This window comes from Mizuhopecten yessoensis, unplaced genomic scaffold, assembly GCF_002113885.1.
Source record: "Mizuhopecten yessoensis strain PY_sf001 unplaced genomic scaffold, ASM211388v2 scaffold11109, whole genome shotgun sequence".
NCBI classification, from domain to species: Eukaryota; Metazoa; Mollusca; class Bivalvia; order Pectinida; family Pectinidae; genus Mizuhopecten; species Mizuhopecten yessoensis.
This window is the reverse complement of record NW_018408884.1, coordinates 1,259,467-1,284,489: the sequence shown is the minus strand read 5'-3', so window position 1 is coordinate 1,284,489 and position 25,023 is coordinate 1,259,467. Positions and strand designations below refer to the sequence as shown.

The following is a 25,023-nucleotide window of genomic DNA, read 5'->3' as shown; positions in this document are numbered from 1 at the left end:
ATAGATATATCATGACATATGTTCCTCCTACCCTTCACAGGTTTGTCTCCCTTTCAATATATAGGATAGCCTCGTGCAGAATGGCGCGATATAAGTCATAACAATAGTATGACGTCACATCATCAAAGCATTGACGTCACGTCATCAGTAGCAGACTATGAAAGACAACTCTGGATTTGCTGGAAAAACATGCAATCAACGTTTATATGTCATTTATAAGTGAAACGGGATGGGAGAAAAATAATCATCCCCTACCTTGCGGGTGTGACAGAAAAATCTCAAACCCTCGGGATGATATTCTCGAATGACTTACCCTCGGCTTATAACATTAGAGAATATTATCCCTCGGGTTGGAGATTTCTCTGTCACTCAGTTACACAGTGGGCGACTAGTGTAACTCAGTGGGCGACTAGTGTAAATCGGTTACACAGTGCGCGACTAGTGTAACTCGGTTACACAGTGGGCGGCTAGTGTAACTCAGTGGGCGACTAGCGTAAATCGGTTACACAGTGCGCGACTAGTGTAACTCGGTTACACAGTGGGCAACTAGTGTAACACGGTTACATAGTGGGCGACTAGTGTAACACGGTTATGCAGTGGGCGACTAGTGTGTCTCAGTTACACAGTGAGGAACTAGTGTAACACGGTTACACAGTGGGGGACTAGTGTAACTAGGTTACACAGTTGGCGACAAGTGTAACTCGGTTACATAGTGGGCGACTAGTGTTACACGGTTACACAGTGGGCGACTAGTGTAACATGGTTACACAGTGACAGACTAGTGTAACTCGGTTACGCAGTGGGCGACTAGCGTAACCCGGTTACACAGTGACAGACTAGCGTAACACGGTTACACAGTGACAGACTAGTGTATCTCGGTTACACAGTGGGCGACTAGTGTAGCACGGTTACACAGTGACAGACTAGTGTATCTCGGTTACACAGTGGGCGACTAGTGTAGCACGGTTACACAGTGACAGACTAGTGTATCTCGGTTACACAGTGGGCGACTAGTGTAACCCGGTTACACAGTGGGCGACTAGTGTAACCCGGTTACACAGTGGGCGACTAGTGTAACTCTGTAACACAGTTGGCGACTAGTGTAACACGGTTACAGAGTGGGCGACTAGTGTAACACGGTTATACAGTGGGCGACTAGTGTGTCTCAGTTACACAGTGAGGAACTTGTGTAACACGGTTACACAGTGGGCGACTAGCGTGTCTCAGTTACACAGTGGGGGACTAGTGTAACTCGGTTACACAGTGGGCAACGAGTGTAACTCGGTTACACAGTGGGCGACTAGTGTAACTCGGTTAGACAGTGGGCGACAAGGGTAACTCGGTTACACAGTGGGCGACTAGTGTAACACGGTTACACAGTGGGCAACTAGTGTAACACGGTTACATAGTGGGCGACTAGTGTAACACGGTTACACAGTGGGCGACTAGTGTAACACGATTACACAGTGGGCGACTAGTGTAACTCGGTTACACAGTGGGCGACTTGTGTAACCCGGTTACACAGTGGGCGACTAGTGTAACACGGTTACACATTGGGCGATTAATGTAACACGGTTACACAGTGGGCGACTAGTGTAACACGGTTACACAGTCGGCGACTAGTGTAACGCGGTTACACAGTGGGGGACTAGTGTAACTCTGTAACACAGTGGGCGACTAGTGTAACTCGGTTACAAAGTGGGGGACTAGTGTAACACGGTTACACAGTGGGAGACTAGTGTTACTCGGTTACACAGTGGGAGACTAGTGTTACTCGGTTACACAGTGCAGGACTAGTGTGTCTCAGTTACACAGTGGGGGACTAATGTAACACGGTTACACAGTGGGCGACTAGTGTGTCTCAGTTACACAGTGGGCGACTAGTGTAACTCGGTTACACAGTGGGCGACAACTGTAACTCGGTTAGACAGTGGGCGACTACTGTAACTCGGTTAGACAGTGGGCGACAAGTGTAAATCGGTTACACAGTGGGCGACTTGTGTAACACGGTTACACAGCGGGCGACTAGTGTAACTCGGTTACACAGTGGGCGACTAGTGTAACACGGTTACACAGTGGGCGACTAGTGTAACTCGGTTAGACAGTGGGCGACAAGTGTAACTCGGTAACACAGAGGGCGACTAGTGTAACACGGTTACACAGTGGGCGACTAGTGTAACTCGGTTACACAGTGGGCGACTAGTGTAACTCGGTTACACAGTGGGCGACAAGTGTAACTCGGTAACACAGAGGGCGACTAGTGTAACACGGTTACACAGTGGGCGACTAGTGTAACTCGGTTACACAGTGGGCGACTAGTGTAACTCGGTTACACAGTGGGCGACAAGTGTAACTCGGTAACACAGAGGGCGACTAGTGTAACACGGTTACACAGTGGGCGACTAGTGTAACTCGGTTACACAGTGGGCGACTAGTGTAACTCGGTTACACAGTGGGGACTAGTGTAACTCGGTTACACAGTGACAGACTAGTGTAGCTCGGTTACACAGTGGGCGACTAGCGTAACTCGGTTACACAGTGGGCGACTAGTGTAACTCGGTTACACAGTGACAGACTAGTGTAACGGTTACACAGTGGGCGACTAGTGTAACACGGTTACACAGTGGGCGACTAGTGCAACTCGGTTACACAGTGGGCGACTAGTGTAACTCGGTTACACTGAGGGCGACTAGTGTAACTCGGTTACACAGTGACAGACTAGTGCAACTCGGTTACACAGTGGGCGACTAGTGTAACACGGTTACACAGTGACAGACTAGTGTAGCTCAGTTACACAGTGACAGACTAGTGCAAGTCGGTTACACAGTGGGCGACTAGTGCAACTCTGTTATACAGTGGGCGACTAGTGCAACACGGTTACACAGTGGGCGACTAGTGCAACACGGTTACACAGTGGGCGAATAGTGTAACACGGTTACACAGTGACAGACTAGTGTAGCTCGGTTACACAGTGACAGACTAGTGTAACTCGGTTACACAGTGGTCGACTTGTGTAACTCGGTTACACTGAGGGCGACTAGTGTAACTCGGTAACACAGTGGGGGACTAGTGTAACTCGGTTACACAGAGGGCGCAGGTTAACCCTTCGATGAATATTACATTAGTGGTTGATACATTTTCAACATCATCCATTTGTAACTATTATAATTATTGATTTTTCCTAAACGCATATTTTCAGTAATGGTTTATGCTAAGCTGTTTCAAGCTGGCATAATGATCGCCATTTTCTGTCAAGATATTTGGAGAATATTTACACTCGGTTTATTTATATCTTGCCACTCGGATGATATGGCGACACAGTGGATAACAATTGGCTTTTACCAAGGCGACCGGGGTTCGATTCCCCCGATCGGATGTGAAAATTAGAAAAGGGTTTCTCCGGTTTCCTCCCACACTACGACTGACACCCAGACCAACAAGTGATTAATATAAATTGTAAGATAAATAGTTAAAGTTAATATTGATACTATATAAAGCAAACCATGTCAACTTGTCAATGTCAGTGGATATAGACGGAGTGCACGTGTTGGATCTTTGTTAAGGATTAACAGAACAGATGGTGTCGGCGGGTATTGTGTTTGAAGAGTATCGATTTATTAATCCCGGTATGCATATGTTTATCATCCTAACACAGTACAACACAACCCCTTTTCCACTCACTCTCTCTTAGAATTAAACAAACCCGCTTCAGTAAACTGGTTCCGTGAGCAAGAAGTAAGCAATCAGAAGTGACCTAACAAAGTAGGTACATCCAATATTAGAATACAACTGCCGAAGTATCAGTCCTCAATCGGAATTGTAGATGAACGTGTAGTGCTGGTACACGTAAACATCTACAAAAGCTGAGTATCAGGCCAATAAGGGATTAGGGGAGCTTTGATTATACACGAGCTCAGTTAGGTCACTTCTGTGTTTGAAACAAATACATTTATGGTACGAAGAACGTACATCTTTATATAAAATAAAATCGATATCCGCAGGTGTACAGTTTTAAAAACATTAATTATCATATTACAACATTTTTTCTACTATCAATCAATTTAAAGGAATATGCTTGAGTGCTTTCTAAACAATGACATTTTAATATGTTTTAAATAGTGAAGTAAAACACCAAAACTTGATTTATTAAAGTTGATTCAAAGGTGAGTAAGATGGTAGGTAACTCTTTGTTTGTTCTATCTTATATTAGGTATACCTACTACAGTTAATCCCTCCCGAGTACCGCTTCTAATCCCTGTAATCATAGATAACTCGGGGGTCATTTTATTGTATATCGAACATTGCGCAAAGGGTTTGTTGCAATTAATCAATTAATCAATCAATCGATTTTTTACGTGTCGCGTTTCACAAACATAACACATACAATGCATTCAAATCGATATAACAATTATAAAATACATATTTTTTTCATATTTGAAAGTTATACATCGCTAAATTTGGTTTACGAGACAATGCTAATCAAACAAATAAGATTAAAGATATAAGTTCAGCTATTATAGGAATAACATGTCCTATGTTACTACAGTTTCCACTCGTTGCTCAGTAAAGTACTCTATGGTTTAGTGGTACATGCTATAACACCCTATCAACAGCTTACGTCATCTAAGGACGATAACTCCATGGGAGCGTGCCTCGAGAGTTTTCACAGAGCGGGAAATTGTCCTGCGAAAGAGTTGAAGATTTTGATGTGTTGAGTAAAACAAATACAATGTGACGAATTATGCAAGTTGATTCAAACATTTCTGTTAAAAGAGATCGTCATCGTCGAATCATAAGCTATATCACGGAATTAGATTAGAGCCCGTGGCTATATAGTCTTTGAAAGTGAAAACTTAAGATCACTTTCTTGAATTAAATCTGATAACTTACCATTTGAATTAAAAAAAAATGAACTGGTTAAAAGAGTATGCAAAATGATTAGCCAAAGGCAACTAAATAAAACGGATCTTGTTTTAGAATACATAGGGCGATCACAGGGAAAATGAACCAATAATCAAAGGGAGACAACCGAGTCTAAGTTGGCAAATGGCTCCGGTAATGTAAGTTTCAGCGACTGTGATAGGTACGGAGTCTACCATTTTTATAAGGATTACATAGTTTTGAGAGCCGTATACAATCATCGTTATTACTGATATCACTGTTTATGATTTTTTTGGAGTTTAGTCTATTAGTTCTTTCTTGGTCCGATTTTGTTTCTCACATATATAGGATATTACATGAGTTTCCATTTCATAATAGATTTATGAAACTAGTCTTAGACATTTTCAATTTAGCGAGCCTCTGACGAGCTAAATCGTTACTAGTTTCATAAATTTCATATGAAATGAAAACGAGTTTAAGATCCTTCTTATCGCATAATCAAGATTTGGGGCATTTATTTGTGTAAAACGACAATTTTCATGCAACCTTGAAATGTAAAAAGCCGCCATTTTGACTCCAGTGCCTAAGTCTGTGACATCATGTACTTGTCCTAGGCGTGACATCAAAATTGAAATTGATACCTGACTCTCTATATGAAAAGTAATGAAGCAATTTTGACTATATCCATAGTGAAAATAGCGTTATTCATATACAGCCATGAATTAGTCAAAATTATTTTCAATGGAAGCTCTCTAACTAACACACGTTTCCTTAGCAACGAACGCACCCAATCACGTATTTGATCTCGATTAAAGCGCTTTGCGAACGCTGACGTCGTTTGTTTACGAGCCGCTTAAAGATAACGTATTCAAGAAATATCAGAGCAGGGTTTACTGGAATTGTTTGGAACGGGGTTTCTCGTAATACCAAAAATGTATTAAAGGCAGCGGTAAGAATTCTAAAGTTCATAATCGTTATCATTAAAGTTAAACGTTATCACAGTTAAAAATGTGTTGCGTTGTATTTTGTAATGTGTATACAAATGTAGTCCATACAGATAATTGTAAGTAACAACACAGTTAATACATGCCCTTTCAGTCAATAGTCAAAACTGTATACTTACAACTAATCACAGGGCTGATAGGTCATAATACATGGGTTAATACGCAAAAAATATGACATAGATATATTCACTGGATAACACAGTACATTATGTGATAAAAGTCTTTACTTCTGACCTTAGACAACAGCAGAAAAGACTTTATTACAGATGATACAACACCATTTCAGTTTAAGAGATTAAAACTCATATACGAATGCTTTCAAAGGTATACACGACTGGTGCGTTGCGAAAAAGACGAGAAGAAATATACGATAAAACGACGCTTTATGTTTATTTCCTCGAAAACAAAACTTGAATCACTCAAACAAAGTTATGAGGTTACAGCCAGTAAAGGTTGTATAGAATATGTAAGTGTTGGGCACTTTTATTCCAGACGATTTTTCAACACAAATTCGTTACATAGATTAGATGATTAAATCACCATAGAGTGTTTTACACATAATTAAAAAAACACCTGATTAAGATATTCGGATTTCCTCCCATAAGGCATATCTACAGCTTAATGTCTATTATAGATGCACGATCTGTTGTAATACTAGAAAAAGTGCATGTAGCTTGCGTTACCCTTAACTATCAAATTGATATGATATCGGATAAAATGTTGATTAAACTCAAAATTGTGCCAATTATTCGTAGAATACATTTCCAGAAAACAATTACAGACCATGCTAACACACACAACCACATCATAAACTAGAACAACTCGAAAGTGCTTGAAAGGGAGGAAAATCAAAGAATCCATCTGGGTCAGTAGGGAAGGGTATTCGATGAACAGAGACGAGGGGGCACCAGCTGAGTCATCTTTATAACCCCATTTTGACATCCACTTAGGGGCGGGATGGGTAAACATATTACCCGTCCCTCTGACTGCCTGTAGTATTAGAGTGCTATTTAGACGAAATGTTTCCATATTTTCTGACTGTTGACATTACTGATTCGGCATATAGTGGCTTAGTGAGTTGTTTTCAGCGGTTTAGAGTAGAGACACCGGTCATTTGCACTCTTTGCTTGACATAGGAAACACGTTATAGAAAGCTCGTAAAGTAAGTTTTCAATTACTGTTTATGTACAGTATGAGCTTTTATTATTCATACTAAACCAATGAATCTCATTCTGAATATCGATCAATTTACTTTTACCGGTCGATCCTCCGAATACTTGACTGCCTAATTACTAGCCAATTCCAATCTCTACTTTGTATCGATACAATTCAAACAAACTTTTAAACGGACTATTCCTCGAAGCCATCGATCATTGTTCACAAGAAAATATAAACAAACTCAATATTTAGTAGCATTTTCAAATTATATTTCGGTCACCCACCCAGTAGTTTGAAGCGACAGCCAAATATTATATTTGAAGCGTTTGTGTGACCGAGACAGGTCATTTGAAAACGGCCGCTAAAAACCCTCGATGATAATACTGACTTTTCATGTGTTTTCTAGAGAAGAACAATTTTACGTATGATGAAACAACACCAGTACCACATAAGCCTTAGTTCCACGTGTCTGACTCCCGTGGCTTGACATATGTATTTTTCCGAACAATGTTACGGATTATCTGGAATCGTTTTCGACAGATTATTCTGTGTGTTGAAATTCGTGAAAACCACGGATAGGCGGAGGAAGTTAATAGCGTGTAAATGTCTTTGATCTACAGCCCATGTCGGCGGATCCCTTAGCCAAGTTTACGTCACATGGTTTTACCTGTGATTAGTGGTACCTGTATCACGCATGTATGAATTCTCCGGTTTCTCTAACTCATCATACTGTAACCTTTGACCCCAGACTGCAGCAGCAACCCGAGGCGCGGGCGGCCGTCCCTTCACCGAGTGACGTCACGGAGAATTATTGACTGTCACGGGAGCCAATCATATCACTGCGCGCTAGATGACCAGAGGCGATTTACGTCCATCACGAAAGCCTGTCCGCCATTGTTTTAACTAGCAGTAGTTTGTGAGAATTTCGCGTCCAGATTTGATTCTAACGGACAATTTAACACTATGGCCACTGCGGGTAAGTACCACATATTTCTAACGTGGACATGTTGTTTTGGTCAAGTGGTCATTACAGAAATAGTCGTTTCTTATTTACCACTGTACTGCGTCGGAATGTTGTTTTATTTCCATTATAGTGTGATCAATGGTCAAGCAACTTGCCGTAACGGTACAACATCTTAGATCACCCGGGACACAATCAGGAGACATTCCCGGCCTCAGTTATTCCCGTTATAAGATGTTTCGTTCTTGTGTCGTTAATTGTAAATTAGAAAGAAAATACGCGCCAGCTCCATTAAATACCACAGAAGTAGACTACACATTCTTCCTCAAGCCAGAATATATTTACTTTTTTACGACTAAATACTTGATAAAGACCCGGTCCTCTAAAACGAAGAAAGAACTTGAGAATGTTTAAACTTATTTTCTGTAGTAACTCAAATGTCCTGTTCTAATCGCTAGGAAGGTCAGTGACAAAAAAAATCGTTAAAGAATGAAGAACTTTACAAAAGTATTGGCCTGACAGGGTCACGTGATCTTAAAAGGCATAACAAATTCTCGACAGAATTGAGTAAATATATGCCTTATTTTTAAACTTCCCTGACTGCAATGTTAGCTGTGGATTCAAACTATCTAGAAATTCTTTTCAGTAAATGTGTTCAGCAAATTATCGTTTACATATACTGTATATATATATTGTACAAGTAGAAGACGCTATACATTATTTATGAACACTTGAAACAAACAGCAGACGCTTCGCATACTTTATAAATATATACCTGGCATCGTTTTTATTAGATATCAACGTTTGATATTACTATAAATGAGTGTCTATGAGTGTTCCTGTGTCTCTGTGTGATTCACCGTTAAGCTTTGTTATGACTCGGATTGTTCGTCACACTGACCGCTCGCGGCTATCAAGTTTGTGTCGCACCCAGATCTCAAGATATGTATCTCCTTGTGATGAAATGTGAGGCGCCAGAGGGTAAACAGCTTCCTTAAAAACATCGATACATCTATAAATTGAATACGGAATCTTTAGATGGATCTAGTAGTATCTCACCTGGTGTAAGGGTCATCAGTCTAGAAATCAGCTATTTTTTGAGGTTAAAAGGTAAAATTGACAAAAACAAGATAGTCGGTCAAATTGTCCCTATAAGACTTATAAGAAGAAGAAATCATAAATTATAATGTCAACCATTCAGTTGAACGTTGCTTATTTTGTTTACACTTCCAAAGTTCAAAATTCTTCAGTTCCGTTAAAGTATTTGAAGTAGAATTATGTTGATTTATACGGTTAGAGGGACGAAGTACTCACAATGGGAGGTAAAGTCTGCGGTATAGAAATGATGGTTTGAAAAATACGTTTATAAACAAAAAACGTGTTTGTCATATATAAAAACTATGTGGATCTTAACTGATTAAATGAACACAAATGGCCAGAACGACAGACGTCCACACAAATATTAATTGTAGTAGCAGTAACGTAGACATGAGTAGTACAATATATATTTACGGTACTTCCGGTTTTGTCATAAAGTTCAGAAGATGTGTTTTGCAATAAACACCCTGAAATGATCAAAACGCAATTTAGTGACATCACTTTCCAGTTCATCCCATCTCAGCGAACTAAATAATAAAAAAGAAATTAAATAAAAACCTTAATACATTCTCCCTCAACCTTCCTAGTATATTTACCACCTTGTGGTTTTTCCAATCAAGCATCCTTAAATATATTGCCAAACTCCTTTACCAAATATATTGCTAGGTCACCAAAGGTCAAACACACCACGATCAAGTCTATAATTTCTGAGATTGACTCGTCTAGGTAAATGACAGCCTTAAAGCGTAATTATCTACCAAACGTCCTCATATTAAACCCGGCTCTAGAGTGGGGACACAACTGTAAACGACCGGCTAGTATTGCCACACAGAAGAATCCATGGAGTATGATAAACAACAGTCGTTTCGTATCCTGTACGGATTTTTCTGTTTCATCTCAAAAAATAATAATTAGCTAACGAGAGTGAGATAAACGTCACAGACAACAGTCGTGAGCTGTGAACTTCTGTCTGCCACAATTTTGTATGACACTTCTAAGTAACTGACGTTGTTGTTTACAAATGAGAACAAACCACGTAAGAATTTGTAGTGAAAAGTTTGCTCAATGATATGCATAAACAACAAAGCTATGTCAAGTTACACATCTATACATTGATTTTATCTTAGTATTCTTCAAATATTTTGATATTGTTTGATTTTAATAAAATCTTGAAGTTCAAAAAGGCTAACCACTAGTAAGAATATAGCGATCAGTAATAGTGTACTAACTCGCGGTGGAATTTTCATAATGGCGGAGCACGAAGTTATCGGCGCCAAATTTCAAAAGGACACGTTCCATAGTTTATGGGTTTAACCAAACAAAATGAAGAAAGCTATTAATAAATCGGTTAATTAACAGTTCTTTTAACCGGCACCTGTTGAAAGAATGGCTCGATAGTTGAAAACAAGAAAAGAGAAATTACTGACGGCTTTCAGCGACGGACGAGAGAAATATATATCAACTGTAATGTACATCACTAGGAATGCGATTGTCAATCATTTGTCAAGTGTGTCAGTTTTCATTAAAATTTTACAATTATTATACGCAAAATATGTTGCATCATTTTCAAGACTGGATGCCATGTTTTATAATGTTAATAACATTAAAATACAACGAAAATATCAATCAATGTTTTTCATTTCTTCGAAGGTGACTATATGATTTAATTAATGCGACCCCGTCATAGGTCNCCCCCCCCCCCCCCCCCCCTACACACACACACACACCACACACACTTCCCTCCTTCTCACTTTTTACGCATTGCATTGTTGAGTAATGATAATTAAGGGTAAGTGAAAAACCCGACTACCTTAGAACATGACTTATAATAAACATACGTTTTGGTAACCCCGTTTGAGAGCCTCGCGCCTGTCCCCCGGGGACGCATGTTAACGACATGTTTTGTGGCTCCGTTAGGTTTGTCCGGAAGCGACGACATAACACGACATCACATGGTTATATTAGCTAGGTAAGGACTCTATACGTACTGGTATACAGGTGACGTCCAATTGTTTTACCTGTGTCCTTTACACGACTGTCTCCACAGGTAAATAAGTACATATATATACTGTACGTGTAAACCTGTACAGGTATGCACTTTGTTAGAAGTATTCTACGGTAGGTTTCCCAGTCATAGTGCTGAGTGCACCATAAACATGTAACACAACAGCTAGCGGTGTATTGGTGGGAGAAATATGTACTTACACAATGTCATACTCGAACGTGCCTTACCGATATATTTTCACCCAAATAAAGTACATATAAACATGAACGATGTATATCAATAGTAAGTAAAATTATAAAAGAATGAGAACCCACATGACTTTTTTTGTTTGCATTGATAAATAAATCTTAGAGATGTTGCATCATCGTTTTTGCTCGTCGCCTCGAGGACGATACAGACAACACTTAATTTTAGTGAGTTTTTATTTCAATTCTCGTCGCCTCCAGACAGCCCACTGTTGACTTCAATAAACACCTAATTTTAGCGAGTTTTTATTTCAATTCTCGCCTTCTCCAGACAACCCGCTGTTGACTTTAATAAACACTTAATTTTAGTGAGATTTTATTTCAAGTCTCGTCGCCTCCAGACAGCCCACTGTTGACTTCAATAAACACTTAATTTTAGTGAGTTTTTGTTTCAATTCTCGTCGCCTCCAGACAGCCCACTGTTGACTTCAATAAACATCTAATTTTAGTGAGGTTTTGTTTCAATTCTCGTCGCCTTCAGACAGCCCACTGTTGACTTCAATAAACAGCTAATTTTAGTGAGTTTTTATTTCAATTCTCGTCTTCTCCTGACAGCCAACTGTTGACTTCAATAAACACTTAATTTTAGTGAGTTTTTATTTCGATTCTCGTCTTCTCCTGACAGCCCACTGTTGACTTCAATAAACACTTAATTTTAGTGAGTTTTTATTTCAATTCTCGTCTTCTCCAGACAGCCCACTGTTGACTTCAATAAACAGCTAATTTTAGTGAGTTTTTATTTCAATTCTCGTCTTCTCCAGACAGCCCACTGTTGACTTCAATAAACACTTAATTTTAGTGAGTTTTTATCTCCAGGCCAGCTCCCAGTTATATACTGTAAACATTTAATATATGCGAGTTTCTATCCCGGGAATTCCGTTCCACTCGAAAGACTTATCTAATGCAATTAAAAAGTCAGACGTTTTTAAGGATTTCATTTAAAAAGTGTATATTACAAAGCGTGTCTGATTCAGAGTAACTGGAGGTTTTTTGCTGTATGATTATTTCTGTTGATGTAATGGCGATCCCATGGCCACCACTATATACTCGTATCCTCGAACTTAAAATCTCATTACTTTGAGTTATGTATTAGAAAGGCCGCATGCCCTTCGGCCTTTCTCAGACAATATTTATAGATTAGGCTCTGAGAAAAAGGTCGGAAAGTAATAAACATCCCAATATTTGTTCCCCTGTGATACAATCCTATCTGTTCGTTCGTACATCCACCCAATCCGTATAAGATGACATTTTTACTTATATCAACAGTTCTAGACAGTCATCAGTTCAGTAAGTATATAACCAATACATTTTAGTTTACTAACGGTATTCTGTATACACCAGACACCATGTCCTCAACACAGCTTTTGTGACCTATATCACCAGACATTATCACGTGAAAACCTGGTCAGCACGAACAGTATATTTAAAAAGAATTACATCTCATTTACATATATTCATATAATAGCGTAAATTGATAAATCAAATCATTAAACTTATCTCTCCCGCTCGAGTTTTCCCGGTCATATGTTTTCCCCATTCAACCTTGTAACATGCTCTGCTACATTGTTTCCCTCCTACGAGTGCACGCAATACATGTATACTACGCAATGCTGACTTGCTATGGAAATGAAATAAATAAATTCTGTCTCTGTATCTTGTAGAGACTGTTAAGTGCAGTTGTATTTATTGTGATGCATATGCGTATGCTACCAAAACTCTCCAAGGCCAACCATTCGATATTGTCATTTATTTGTATGATGTTTTTGTTTTCCGCTAGGTATCGGCACGTGGCAGAGCATGTCAGCTGACCCAAACTGCGTCTGTGAGGGCGGATTTGGTAAGTCAACATCTGTGACGAGTTTAGGTAGTTATCACGTGATCACAGGGACAAAATATACCACGGCATCATCACACAGATACAAAATATACCACAACGTCAGCACAGGGACAGAATATACCACCCCGTCAACACACTGGGACAAAATCAAACACAGCGTCAACACAGAAAGACAAAATATACCACAGCTTCAACACACAAGGACAAAATATACCAGAGCGTCAACACACAAGGACAAAATATACCACAGTGTCAACACAAAGGGACAAACTATACCACAGCATCAATACACAAGGACAAAATATACCACGGCGTCAACACACGGGGACAACCTATACCACAGAGTCAACACACAAGACTAAAACATACCACAGCGTCAGCACACAAGACTAAAACATACCACAACGTCAGCACACAGGGACAAAACATACCACAACGTCAGCACACAAGACTAAAATATACCACAGCGTCAGCACACAGGGACAAAATATACGACAGTGTCAGCACACAGGGACAAAACATACCACAACGTCGACACACAGGGACAAAATATACCACAGCGTCAGCACTCAAGACTAAAACAACCCACAGCGTCAACACACAAGGACAAAATATACCACAGCGTCAACACACAAGGACAAACTATACCACAGCGTCAACACACAGGGACAAAACATACCACAACGTCAGCACACAGGGGCAAAACATACCATAACGTCGACACACAGGGACAAAATATAACACAGCGTCAGCACACAAGACTAAAATCTACCACAGCGTCAGCACACAAGACTAAAACATACCACAGTGTCAACAAACAAGGACAAAATATAACAGCGTCAGCACACAGGGACAAAACATACCACAGCGTCAGCACACAGGGACAAAATATACGACAGCGTCAGCACACAGGGACAAAACATACCACACCGTCAGCACACAGGGACAAAACATACCATAACGTCGACACACAGGGACAAAATATAACACAGCGTCAGCACACAAGACTAAAATCTACCACAGCGTCAGCACACAAGACTAAAACATACCACAGCGCCAGCACACAGGGACAAAATATACCACAACGTCAACACACAGAGACAACATATACCACAGCGTCAGCACACAAGACTAAAACAAACCACAGCGTCAACACACAAGGACAAAATATACCACAGCGTCAACACACAGGGACAAACTATACCACAGCGTCAACACACAAGGACAAAATATACGAAAGCGTCAACACACAGGGACAAAATATACCACAGCGTCAACACACAGGGACAAACTATACCACAGCGTCAACACACAGGGACAAAACATACCACAACGTCAGCACACAAGACTAAAATATACCACAGCGTCAGCACACAGGGACAAAATATACCACAGCGTCAGCACTCAAGACTAAAACAACCCACAGCGTCAACACACAAGGACAAAATATACCACAGCGTCAACACACAGGGACAACATATACCACAGCGTCAGCACACAAGACTAAAACAAACCACAGCGTCAACACACAAGGACAAAATATACCACAGCGTCAACACACAAGGACAAAATATACCACAGCGTCAACACACAAGGACAAACTATACCACAGCGGCAACACACAGGGACAAACTATACCACTGTGTCAACACACAAGGACAAAATATACCTAAGCGTCAAAGCACAAGGACAAAATATAACACAGCGTCAACACACAGGGACAAAATATATCACAGCGTCTACACACAAGGACAAAATATAACACAGCGTCAGCACACAGGGACAAAACATACCACAACGTCAGCACACAAGACTAAAATATACCACAGCGTCAGCACACAAGACTAAAACAAACCACAGCGTCAACACACAAGGACAAAATATACCACAGCGTCAACACACAAGGACAAACTATACCACAGCGTCAACACACAGGGACAAAACATACCACAACGTCAGCACACAGGGACAAAACATACCATAACGTCGACACACAGGGACAAAATATAACACTGCGTTAGCACACAAGACTTAAACAAACCACAGTGTCAACAAACAAGGTCAAAATATAACAACGTCAGCACACAGGGACAAAATATACCTCAACGTCAGCACACAGGGACAAAACATACCACAACGCCAACACACAAGACTAAAACATACCACAGCGTCAGCACACAGGGGCAAAACATACCACACCGCCAACACACAAGACTAAAACATACCACAACGTCAGCACACAGGGACAAAACATACCACAACGTCAGCACACAGGGACAACACATACCACAACGTCAGCACACAGGGACAAAACATACCATAACGTCGACACACAGGGACAAAATATAACACTGCGTTAGCACACAAGACTTAAACAAACCACAGTGTCAACAAACAAGGTCAAAATATAACAACGTCAGCACACAGGGACAAAACATACCACAGCGTCAGCACACAGGGACAAAATATACCACAACGTCAACACACAGGGACAACATATACCACAGCGTCAGCACACAGGGCCAAAACATACCACAACGTCAACACAAAGGGTCAAAATATACCACAGCGTCAGCACACAAGACTAAAACATACCACAGTGTCAGCACACAAGACTAAAACATACCACAGCGTCAACACACTGGGACAAAATATACCACAGCGTCAGCACACAAGACTAAAACATACCACAGTGTCAACAAACAAGGACAAAATATAACAGCGTCAGCACACAGGGACAAAACATACCACAACGTCAGCACACAGGGACAAAACATACCATAACGTCGACACACAAGGACAAAATATAACACAGCGTCAGCACACAAGACTAAAATATACCACAGCGTCAGCACACAAGACTAAAACATACCACAGCGTCAGCACACAGGGACAAACTATACCACAGCGTCAATACACAGAGACAATAAACATTGGCGAGGACGTTATTGGTCAGTAGGTCGCATCCACTATATCATGATGTCTAACTCACCAATTGAACGTTGGTATGTTGCTACTGACGAATGGTAAGTTCTGACATCAGGATCCTATGACTAGACCTAGATATTCTAAAACATAATAGGTATAAAAACAGGTGTGTTTCCGATCTTATTCCCATATGATACTTTTATTATGACAAGTAAAGATGGACCTTGTGGGTGAGTTAAAGTTATTGTTTCTATCGGGTCCACACGGGGTTCTGTAATGATAAGGTCGATAGTACTACAGTATAACAGAAACTGGACAAAGAACAGAACTAAGATTGTGGAGAGGAAATAAGGTTACCTATTAACAACAAGAGATAACATCGACGTGTACAATACTTCTATGGAACTTAGAATCGTTAAAATTACAGCAACATTTGAACAAAGGAAAATGTACATGGAAACCCTGAAAAAGTACGGGGAGATAATGCAGAGTGTCCCGGAAGGATAACCGTCTTCTGCTTTATTAACGCCACCTGCATTGTACGTCTAGGTAAAATCCATGTAATGTCAGGTCATCAATGTGAGAGTTAGGGTAGTGATCGATGAATGGCTACTGGTTATATACGCGATGGTTGTTATTGTGTGTAGGAAATGGTAGACAATATCTATTTTACCTCTGATGGTTGATCGTTTTCCTAGAGTGATGCAAGGTGTTACTAATGTTGATTGAATTCAGTCTCTTTAAAACAAATAACATCTCACAACTCACATCACTTCTGATTCCAATTGCGATCTGCAATTCCGTTTTATTTAGAATTCCATCGTTTGTTTCTCTTTTCAGGGGAGGTAACTAGTATTGCAAAAAGCCCCATCTTCTATGGGGCAGGAATGGGTGTTCTCCCGGGACTAAGCCATCAGGACACCGCCATTTTGGCAGGCGTACTCACGGGTCTGGCAACCTTCCTGTTTCTGGCAATCCCTATCCTCTGTTGTCTCTGCCCCTTCCCGTGTCTGTGCTGCGGGGGAGCTGGCGGCAAGGGAGGTAAGGCGTTAGCAGGGGCAGGGGCAGGAGCAGGAGCAGGAGCCGGTGGCGCCGCCAAGCGGAAAGAGAAACATATGCACGATGGCATAAGGTAAGCTTTATTGTTGTAATTTGATTGAGGATATTATGATACGTTGCTCCAGAAGCTTGTGTTGAAATATCCAATGTACATGTAATTAAAGATCCCCATACCACTGCCAAACACTTTTACTAAATATTGGAAACTGTTTTTCTTTCCAGTAAGACTCTAATTTTGATAAATCATTTCTGTAAGAAATCCATATCTTTCAAGGCATTTTTTTTTTTTATTAAAATGGAATAAACACAATATGATCAAGAACATTGTTATAAGTGATAAAAAAAAAACATTGCGGGGATAGACCCGGATTCGAACTCTGATCTACTCTTACTGCCTATAACTATCGCCCTAACCGATTGTGCTACCTTGTCGACGAGAGCGGTCTGACCCAATAGTTCTACCGCTAAATCCAAACAGAAGTTAAGGGGAGGTCACTGAAGATAGAGAACCACAGTTAAGTGGGAGAGGGCTTATTACTGCTCGGCATTGAGCGGACGTTCAGACACTCGTCTTTCTGTTTCCAGTGGTCGCAGCACTGACGTGGAGTCAATCATGAGTTTCCGGTCATTTGACAAGAATTGGGACAAGCTGGACAAGGTGGATTACGACAACCTGTATGAAGTGTGAGTATATAAACAAATGTTTAACTACCAAATCACTATCGTTATCTTCCACCAATAACCTTGTTATTTCGGAATGCATCAGACATGGGTTTTCCTAAACTGTCATGGTTCCCTCCCTTAGCTCGCCTCACAAAGGACCTGTAGCGGGCACCCGTGTTTATTTTTTCATTGGTCAGTTCCGATATCCGGTGACGGGTACAGTTACTAAGAAGTAAAACCCGATGGGGTTTAGCATCGCTATCACGCACGCACTTGGATTGACTGAAAACATTACAAGCGAAGAGCATTAGATGCGCATATGAAAATGATGCATCATCTCTGAATTTCGAAATAATATACACAATGAGATCTTCAAAAGCAGTTATCGTCAGAACTCTCAATATCAACAATGAGTGAGAAAGATGCGCACAAGTTGGAAAAGGGATTCCTGCCCAAGGTTACTCGCTACCAATCTCTGTGAAGCGTATTGCAGAGGAGCTAACAGGGGAGGAAACCAGTCTAGAATTTCATTCTTTTTAATCTTCAGTACCACTTTTTGAGCCGTTTATGAACGAAATGACCGTAATGTGCAGTGATAATGTTAACGTTATCTTTAAATCGACTGACATATTTATTAATACGTTTATTCTTACTTCGTATTTCTAGTGATAATTATTCATCACAAGCTGATAGACTATCAGTCCCCAAGGTTTGCCTTAACCTTGCAGCCGGAATTATTCTGACATCGTTAACATGAAAACTGGTTTAAAACTAAAAATATCAGTGGCACCAAAACTTGTACATTTAACGTTATGAAGTTTTTTATATAGGCTCTTTTTCGTTTTGCTGTTTTCTATGCATGTTCTCGAACACGTGAGACAAGGATTTTTATTCTTTCGACCTTTGGTACCTAAGACAAGTCCTTTATGGATGAAATGATCGTCTGGTACAGTTAACAAGTTAACTTTGTAAAGCTTTTGCGTCGACTAAATTTAATACGTGCTTCTTACTTCCTATTTCTGGTAAATAATTACTTAGTCGTTAGCTATTATCGCGATAGCTACGAGAATGTGTCCCCTTTCGCTTACTTCCCAACGCGAACGTTAATGATTGTTCATATGAATATGAACATCAAACAAAGTATTGTTTGTGACATTTTGTTACTCGTTTTTGAAATCCTGAAAGTAATGGTAGCACCGAGAGTTTCGTTTTTGGTAATATTTCATTTTATGTTTTAGGGACATGAAATTACCACGTGTCTGGCTGGAAACATTACGAGGGTAAGTCTAGAATGACTGCACGTGCGTCCACTGGATGTCTGTACATCCAGCAGCAGAGATATTTATGTAAATAATTTCCTGTTCAGCTACTTTACATTACTTATATATGACACAATCAGCGGTGTTCCTAAGTTATATTCGTTGAGCGTTTCGCTTATGTTGTGACGAGGTGTTCCCCAAGTATGTTAATTGCTGTTGTTTCGAGATGTATTCAAATGTTTACGATTACCTATTCTAATATGGTATTGAGATTTTTTTTGTACACGTTTGAGATTACCTCCCCCGATGTTGTGTGAGCTATTTTACATATTTGAGATTACCTCTCCTGATGTTGTGTGATATGTTTTACATGTTTGAGATTACCTCCCCTGATGTTCAGTGAGATGTTTTACGTGTTTGTATTTGACTCCACAGAGTTCCTGACGATCAGATTGATGGTCGCCTGCAGGAATTGGAGGCTACAAATTGGCAGGGTACTGACATGCACAGGAATGGAGGTTACCAGGGCGGATACGAGGACGGACGAGACATGCAGACTCTGGAGAGAAATATGACCATGGAAACTTCAGGAGGTTACGGAGGTGGTGGCGGCGGGAACGGACATATTTACGGAAGTGGTGGAGGCGGTAACGGACATGTTTTTTCCACTTCCACTTCCGGTCGAGATGGTGGACAGGTGTTGGAATGGGAGACAACTCGTCAGATCAACATAGCGGCATCGGAACTTCCGGAACAGGAATACATCTTAGAGCGAGAGTTCCGCCAGTAAGTTTATTGGGCGCCACTCTCCATTCATATTTGTATATGATAATGTTACTTGATTTCTCTTCTGATGACTTCTTAATACGAGTTCTCGTTCTTGAACTAGAATCCCAGTTTGTAAACGTAATATCTATGATGAAAAGATAAAACATTAGTGTGAATTTTGCCCACTGCTTGTTAGGATACCGGAGTCTGTCACTACAGTTGTTCGATACATTTACCAACCTGTTACAGAAAACATATTTTATATCTTAGCTGGCTAATTCGGCTCACCTTTTCAGTTTTTGATGTTTGAAAAGCAACTTGGTGTAAGCTATTGCAGACCTTATAAACTGCAGCCATAACTGCTCTAAGTCTTGATATGACAGGTCTTTGGTTATAATACAGGTTTGGTGGCACGCCTTTAGACATTACTAATGACATTTTGTCCGTTTTTAGCAATGGAGTTAAGACAGTAGGAGAACTTTTAAAATAGGTCTGATGACCTTTTGATTTGTTTTGCTTCTTATCATAGGCATTTGCTTCAAATATAGTTGAAAGATCCGGTCTGTGACGACTAAAGTTGGTTTATTCCTTGCTGTTTAATATTGTCTAATGTTGTCATTCGTCTTGCAGTGCCAGTGCTACTTCCAAGGCATTTTCTTATATTTGACATCTCTGTTCGTTTCTTTGTCAAAGATGAAATGATTCTTCCAATGACCCAGCCATCCTCACTCACTGACAACTTTAAGTGATTAAAGTAGATCCAGGTTTCTGTCTGGCTGTCACATTATATCCCCATACCTGTTTGGTAGATTCAGGCTTCTGTCTGGCTGTCACATGTATCCGAATACTTGTTTGGTAGATCCAGGCTTCTGTCTGGTTGTCACATTATATCCCCATACCTGTTTGGTAGATCCAGGCTTATGTCTGGCTGTCACATTATATCCCCATACCTGTTTGGTAGATCCAGGTTTCTGTCTGGCTGTCACATTATATCCCCATACCTGTTTGGTAGATTCGGGCTTCTGTCTGGCTGTCACATGTATCCCAATACTTGTTTGGTAGATCCAGGCTTCTGTCTGGTTGTCACATTATATCCCCATACCTGTTTGGTAGATCCAGGCTTATGTCTGGCTGTCACATTATATCCCCATACCTGTTTGGTAGATCCAGGCTTATGTCTGGCTGTCACATTATATCCCCATACCTGTTTGGGAGATCCAGGCTTCTGTCTGGCTGTCACATGTATCCCCATAACTGTTTGGTAGATCCAGGCTTCTGTCTGGCTGTCACATGTATCCCCATAACTGTTTGGTAGTTCCAGGCTTCTGTCTGGCTGTCACATTATATCCCCATACCTGTTTGGGAGATCCAGGCTTCTGTCTGGCTGTCACATGTATCCCCATACCTGTTTGGTAGATCCAGGTTTCTGTCTGGCTGTCACATGTATCCCCATACCTTTTTGGTAGATCCAGGCTTCTGTCTGACTGTCACATGTATCCCCATACCTGTTTGGTAGATCCAGGTTTCTGTCTGACTGTCACATGTATTCCCATACCTGTTTGGTAGATCCAGGTTTCTGTCTGGCTGTCACATTATATCCCCATACCTGTTTGGTAGATTCAGGCTTCTGTCTGGCTGTCACATGTATCCCCATACCTGTTTGGTAGTGTTCTGGTTGGAGTAATTCCACTTGAATTTCCTCAGAAAAACAATTGTAGTTAAACATTGCTATTCGTTGGTCGGTCAGTCTTACATACACACTTTCTTCATTAGTTAACAGCACCTCGAACACATTCCTTCCCTGTATCTTACTGGTGTCTGGGGTAGGTTGATATCAGATGTGGTCTGCCTTATACATGTAGCTACAAGTGGTGATTATGTATAGGTTTCTCCTCCTCATGTCCAGTTGTTCTCCAGGTAACTATGTTTGCATTGAAACCCAATGGTACAATATTTAGCTTCGAGTTTGTGTTGTACTTGTTTCATTTTAAGACACGTGATTTTTTTAAATATGTAATTTGGCTGTGCTTTAAGATTTCCATGAGAAATATCATCCAACTGATATATTTCCACTACGATTAGGCCTTCCCGAACATTTTTGGTATGATCATCGAGCTTTCAGTCATCAGTTCGCCTGATTTCCGAGTATTTGCTGTTTCTGAAAACCTTCACTTGTTTTTGACTTTATTAGGAGTTTTGTCATTATTTTCTAGTAATAATTTTCGTTTTTGGTTCTAATCTGTTCAACGATTATATTTTCAGTAGAATGTTTGGCTTAAGGTTTCATTAAACCGTTGACGAGATTTATCTGACATTTCAGAGAAATATTTTCCTATATATCACGTTGATAACCAGTACTATTACATTAAAACTTCTTGTTGCCATGACCTACCGATTATTAGTTAACATACCATTAGGCTGTGTGCCATTTCTCTGGTGTCATGTTTTTCCGCCTCTTACATTGACCCACTCTATATTTCTTCTGTTTCCAGGGAGATGAATGGCATGGAACGTGACAACTTTATGAAGATTTACCAGACCTACCGACGAATGCTTGACGATAGTAAGCAGACTGCATTCTGAACCAAGCTTTGAACCACACCTTCCTAAGAACAGTGACGTATCCAAACGGTACCTCCTACATATACCGGCCTAATATTTCGGAGTTCCGGTAAATGAGAGAACAGTATATTGTAATACACACAATTACTGGATTCTTAATATACCAATGGAACCAGTCGGACTGCTTGGCACGTGTGAACATGTCAATTTTGTTATGTATATATTTATTTTATCATTTTTTAAAATCTATTTCTATTAGTTGAAAGTGCTTTTAATAATTGTTTTTCAAAAATGAGTTACCTATTGTTAAGTGATTATAGATGCGATCTTTCTACAGAAGCGTGCATCATTTACAATAACGTGAAGTGATTTTTCACGACAGTACAGGAAGACCAGCGTATTTTTAGAAGATGGAAAGTATTTCTTTCGATCTCGTTGTTAAAATTACTCACTGTTTAGTTATATAGTCTAATTTGCATTGTAATTTTAGCACTATCTTCATCTTCAAATGAAACCAACTCACGAGTACCTGTCAGGGACAGCTATATGTTCATAGTTCAGGAACAAGTTTAGTCTGTCGTAATGTTGAAGACAATGGGTATTACGTTTGTGTCATCTATTATTTGATAATTAAATAAATCACGTAAAAATACATAATGATAAAACATTTTGTATTTTCGATATCTTTTACACATATTTTCATGTTTGTATCTGATACATAGGTAGTTAAGACAACATTGATGGGGTCTCTTTACCCGAAGAGTTGCTCTTGATTCATGAAGGGAAATGACGCCCCGTACGTGTTTACACAATAACATCACTATCGGAGTCCAGATGATGTGGGCTATCACAACGTCATATATCATTTTGTTATATGTGGTGGTGTTATTTGACTTATTTTATACATGTATGTGGTATATATATAATGTTGTATATTTTACGTCATAGCCAGAGTGCATGACAAGGGAGGTAACTCCACTTTTCAGAGTTCTCACATAGTGCCTTTTATAAGGGGAGATAATCTCCAAACACTTGTGTGCCTTTGTGCTATATATGTTTTTATGATATTGCTGACACAACCTTCAATAAAGCGATGATAATTGAGACGTCTTGTTATTTTCTTGAGAGAGAGAGAGAGAGAGAGAGAGAGAGAGAGAGAGAGAGAGAGGGTGGGGGGGATTTGTGTGAGACACAATGCCATATGTTATGCATATATTAAATCTCCGTTTAAACGACAACTATAAAACGATTTTGCAAATAGAATACCTTTATTTATCGGGTTTCATGCGTTTTACGTATATCATCGTATTAAGGCAGGACATCATGAATCTTCAATTGGTTTATGAAGATGAATCCTTGCAAAATGACTTTAGGTGAGATCACAATAATATAAAACAAAAACAAAGTCTGCTTATATCAGCCGATATAACTTTGAATTTGATTTCTTTATTTTGACCATGTGAGGTTTTCCTTTTCTTGTATATCTCTTCTATTATGTCTACCAAGAAGAAGCCCTGGTCGTAACCGTTACTTTTCGTTAAGCATACTCGTATATACAAGTTAAAGCCTATATATAATTGAACGTCTTTTATATATTTCTCCGATCTCTTCTTAAGCCTTCATCAGTATATAAAAACATATATGACGATTGAACGAACAGACGGACGGAGGAGAGTTATTTTATATCAAAGGTCTTTTCCAGCAAAATCTGTAAACATCTCAGAAGAGGTCATGGGCCTGTAGAGAAAGCAATCAAACGTCTCCAAAATGTGGAGGGAAAGATGGTATCAGAACAGAACTAGACAAAGAAGATACAGAGAAATGCATTAGTGTGTTGAAGATGATAGTCACATAACGTAAACCTTTACTGCAACATATCCATGTGTAAAAAGTTCAGAAAAATGGTCACAACAGATAGGTTATTCTTGCCCTATTAATCCATATACACCGTAACAGAACAGATACCAGTTATATGGTTACAGCTGACCTCGGGGACCGACGGTGCACCAGCATTCAATCACTTAATTGCTTAAATAATTTATAAAAAATACAAATCAAGGTAGCACGTATTAACAATAGATTGTCTGTTAAGAAAGTCTACAATATCAATTACTGCACCATGTGTCTGTTTGGTCCATTTAGGACCCTTCGGTGGTACTGCAATAAATTACCATTTCGGAAAAAAACAGTAATGGTTGTAAAAGAATGAAACCAACGAGATAGTGAAAAACGAATGCAGCTAGGGTGACTGTCCGAGACAGAGAAAGATGGGGAAAAGGAACAAATGCATTTAGAAATTGTCTGAGGTAAAGAGATATATCAACAGTTTAAATATTTAGTGTCAACGTAACATATGGTGACAGCCTACCTAGTGTAATGTGGTTTGGTTAGAGGAGGACACCTTTCCTACTGCTGGATGAGTAGAGGGGAAAATGACGATTGGACGTTTTTATTTTTAAATACTTGTGATTGTCTTTGCTTGTTGATAACAGAATATCTATTGTTGTACCAACAACAAAAAATCGAGAGAACAGGTCAATTCAAAACATCACAAATCAGCCGAAGAAATTTAACATGGATGAATGTAATATTTTA

General features: G+C 39.8%; 1 protein-coding gene across 1 annotated transcript; it reads left to right on the top strand.

Moving 5' to 3' along the window:
• Positions 1-7,855: 7,855 nt before the first annotated feature.
• Positions 7,856-23,532, top strand: LOC110465960. The gene is made up of 7 exons (XM_021522176.1): positions 7,856-8,019; positions 13,130-13,189; positions 16,958-17,249; positions 17,762-17,860; positions 19,078-19,119; positions 19,534-19,884; positions 22,359-23,532. Exons 1-7 carry the CDS (start codon positions 8,007-8,009, stop codon positions 22,447-22,449), a joined length of 948 nt encoding a protein of 315 aa, XP_021377851.1. The 5' UTR covers positions 7,856-8,006; the 3' UTR covers positions 22,450-23,532.
• Positions 23,533-25,023: the final 1,491 nt, after the last annotated feature.

What these genes read in the sequence shown, in the direction of transcription:
- LOC110465960 (XM_021522176.1), top strand. An exon ending in TGGCTGGAAACATTACGAGG is followed by an intron (nt 19,120 to 19,533) that starts GTAAGTCTAGAA and finishes TTGACTCCACAG; the next exon opens with AGTTCCTGACGATCAGATTG. An exon ending in TTAGAGCGAGAGTTCCGCCA is followed by an intron (nt 19,885 to 22,358) that starts GTAAGTTTATTG and finishes TTCTGTTTCCAG; the next exon opens with GGAGATGAATGGCATGGAAC.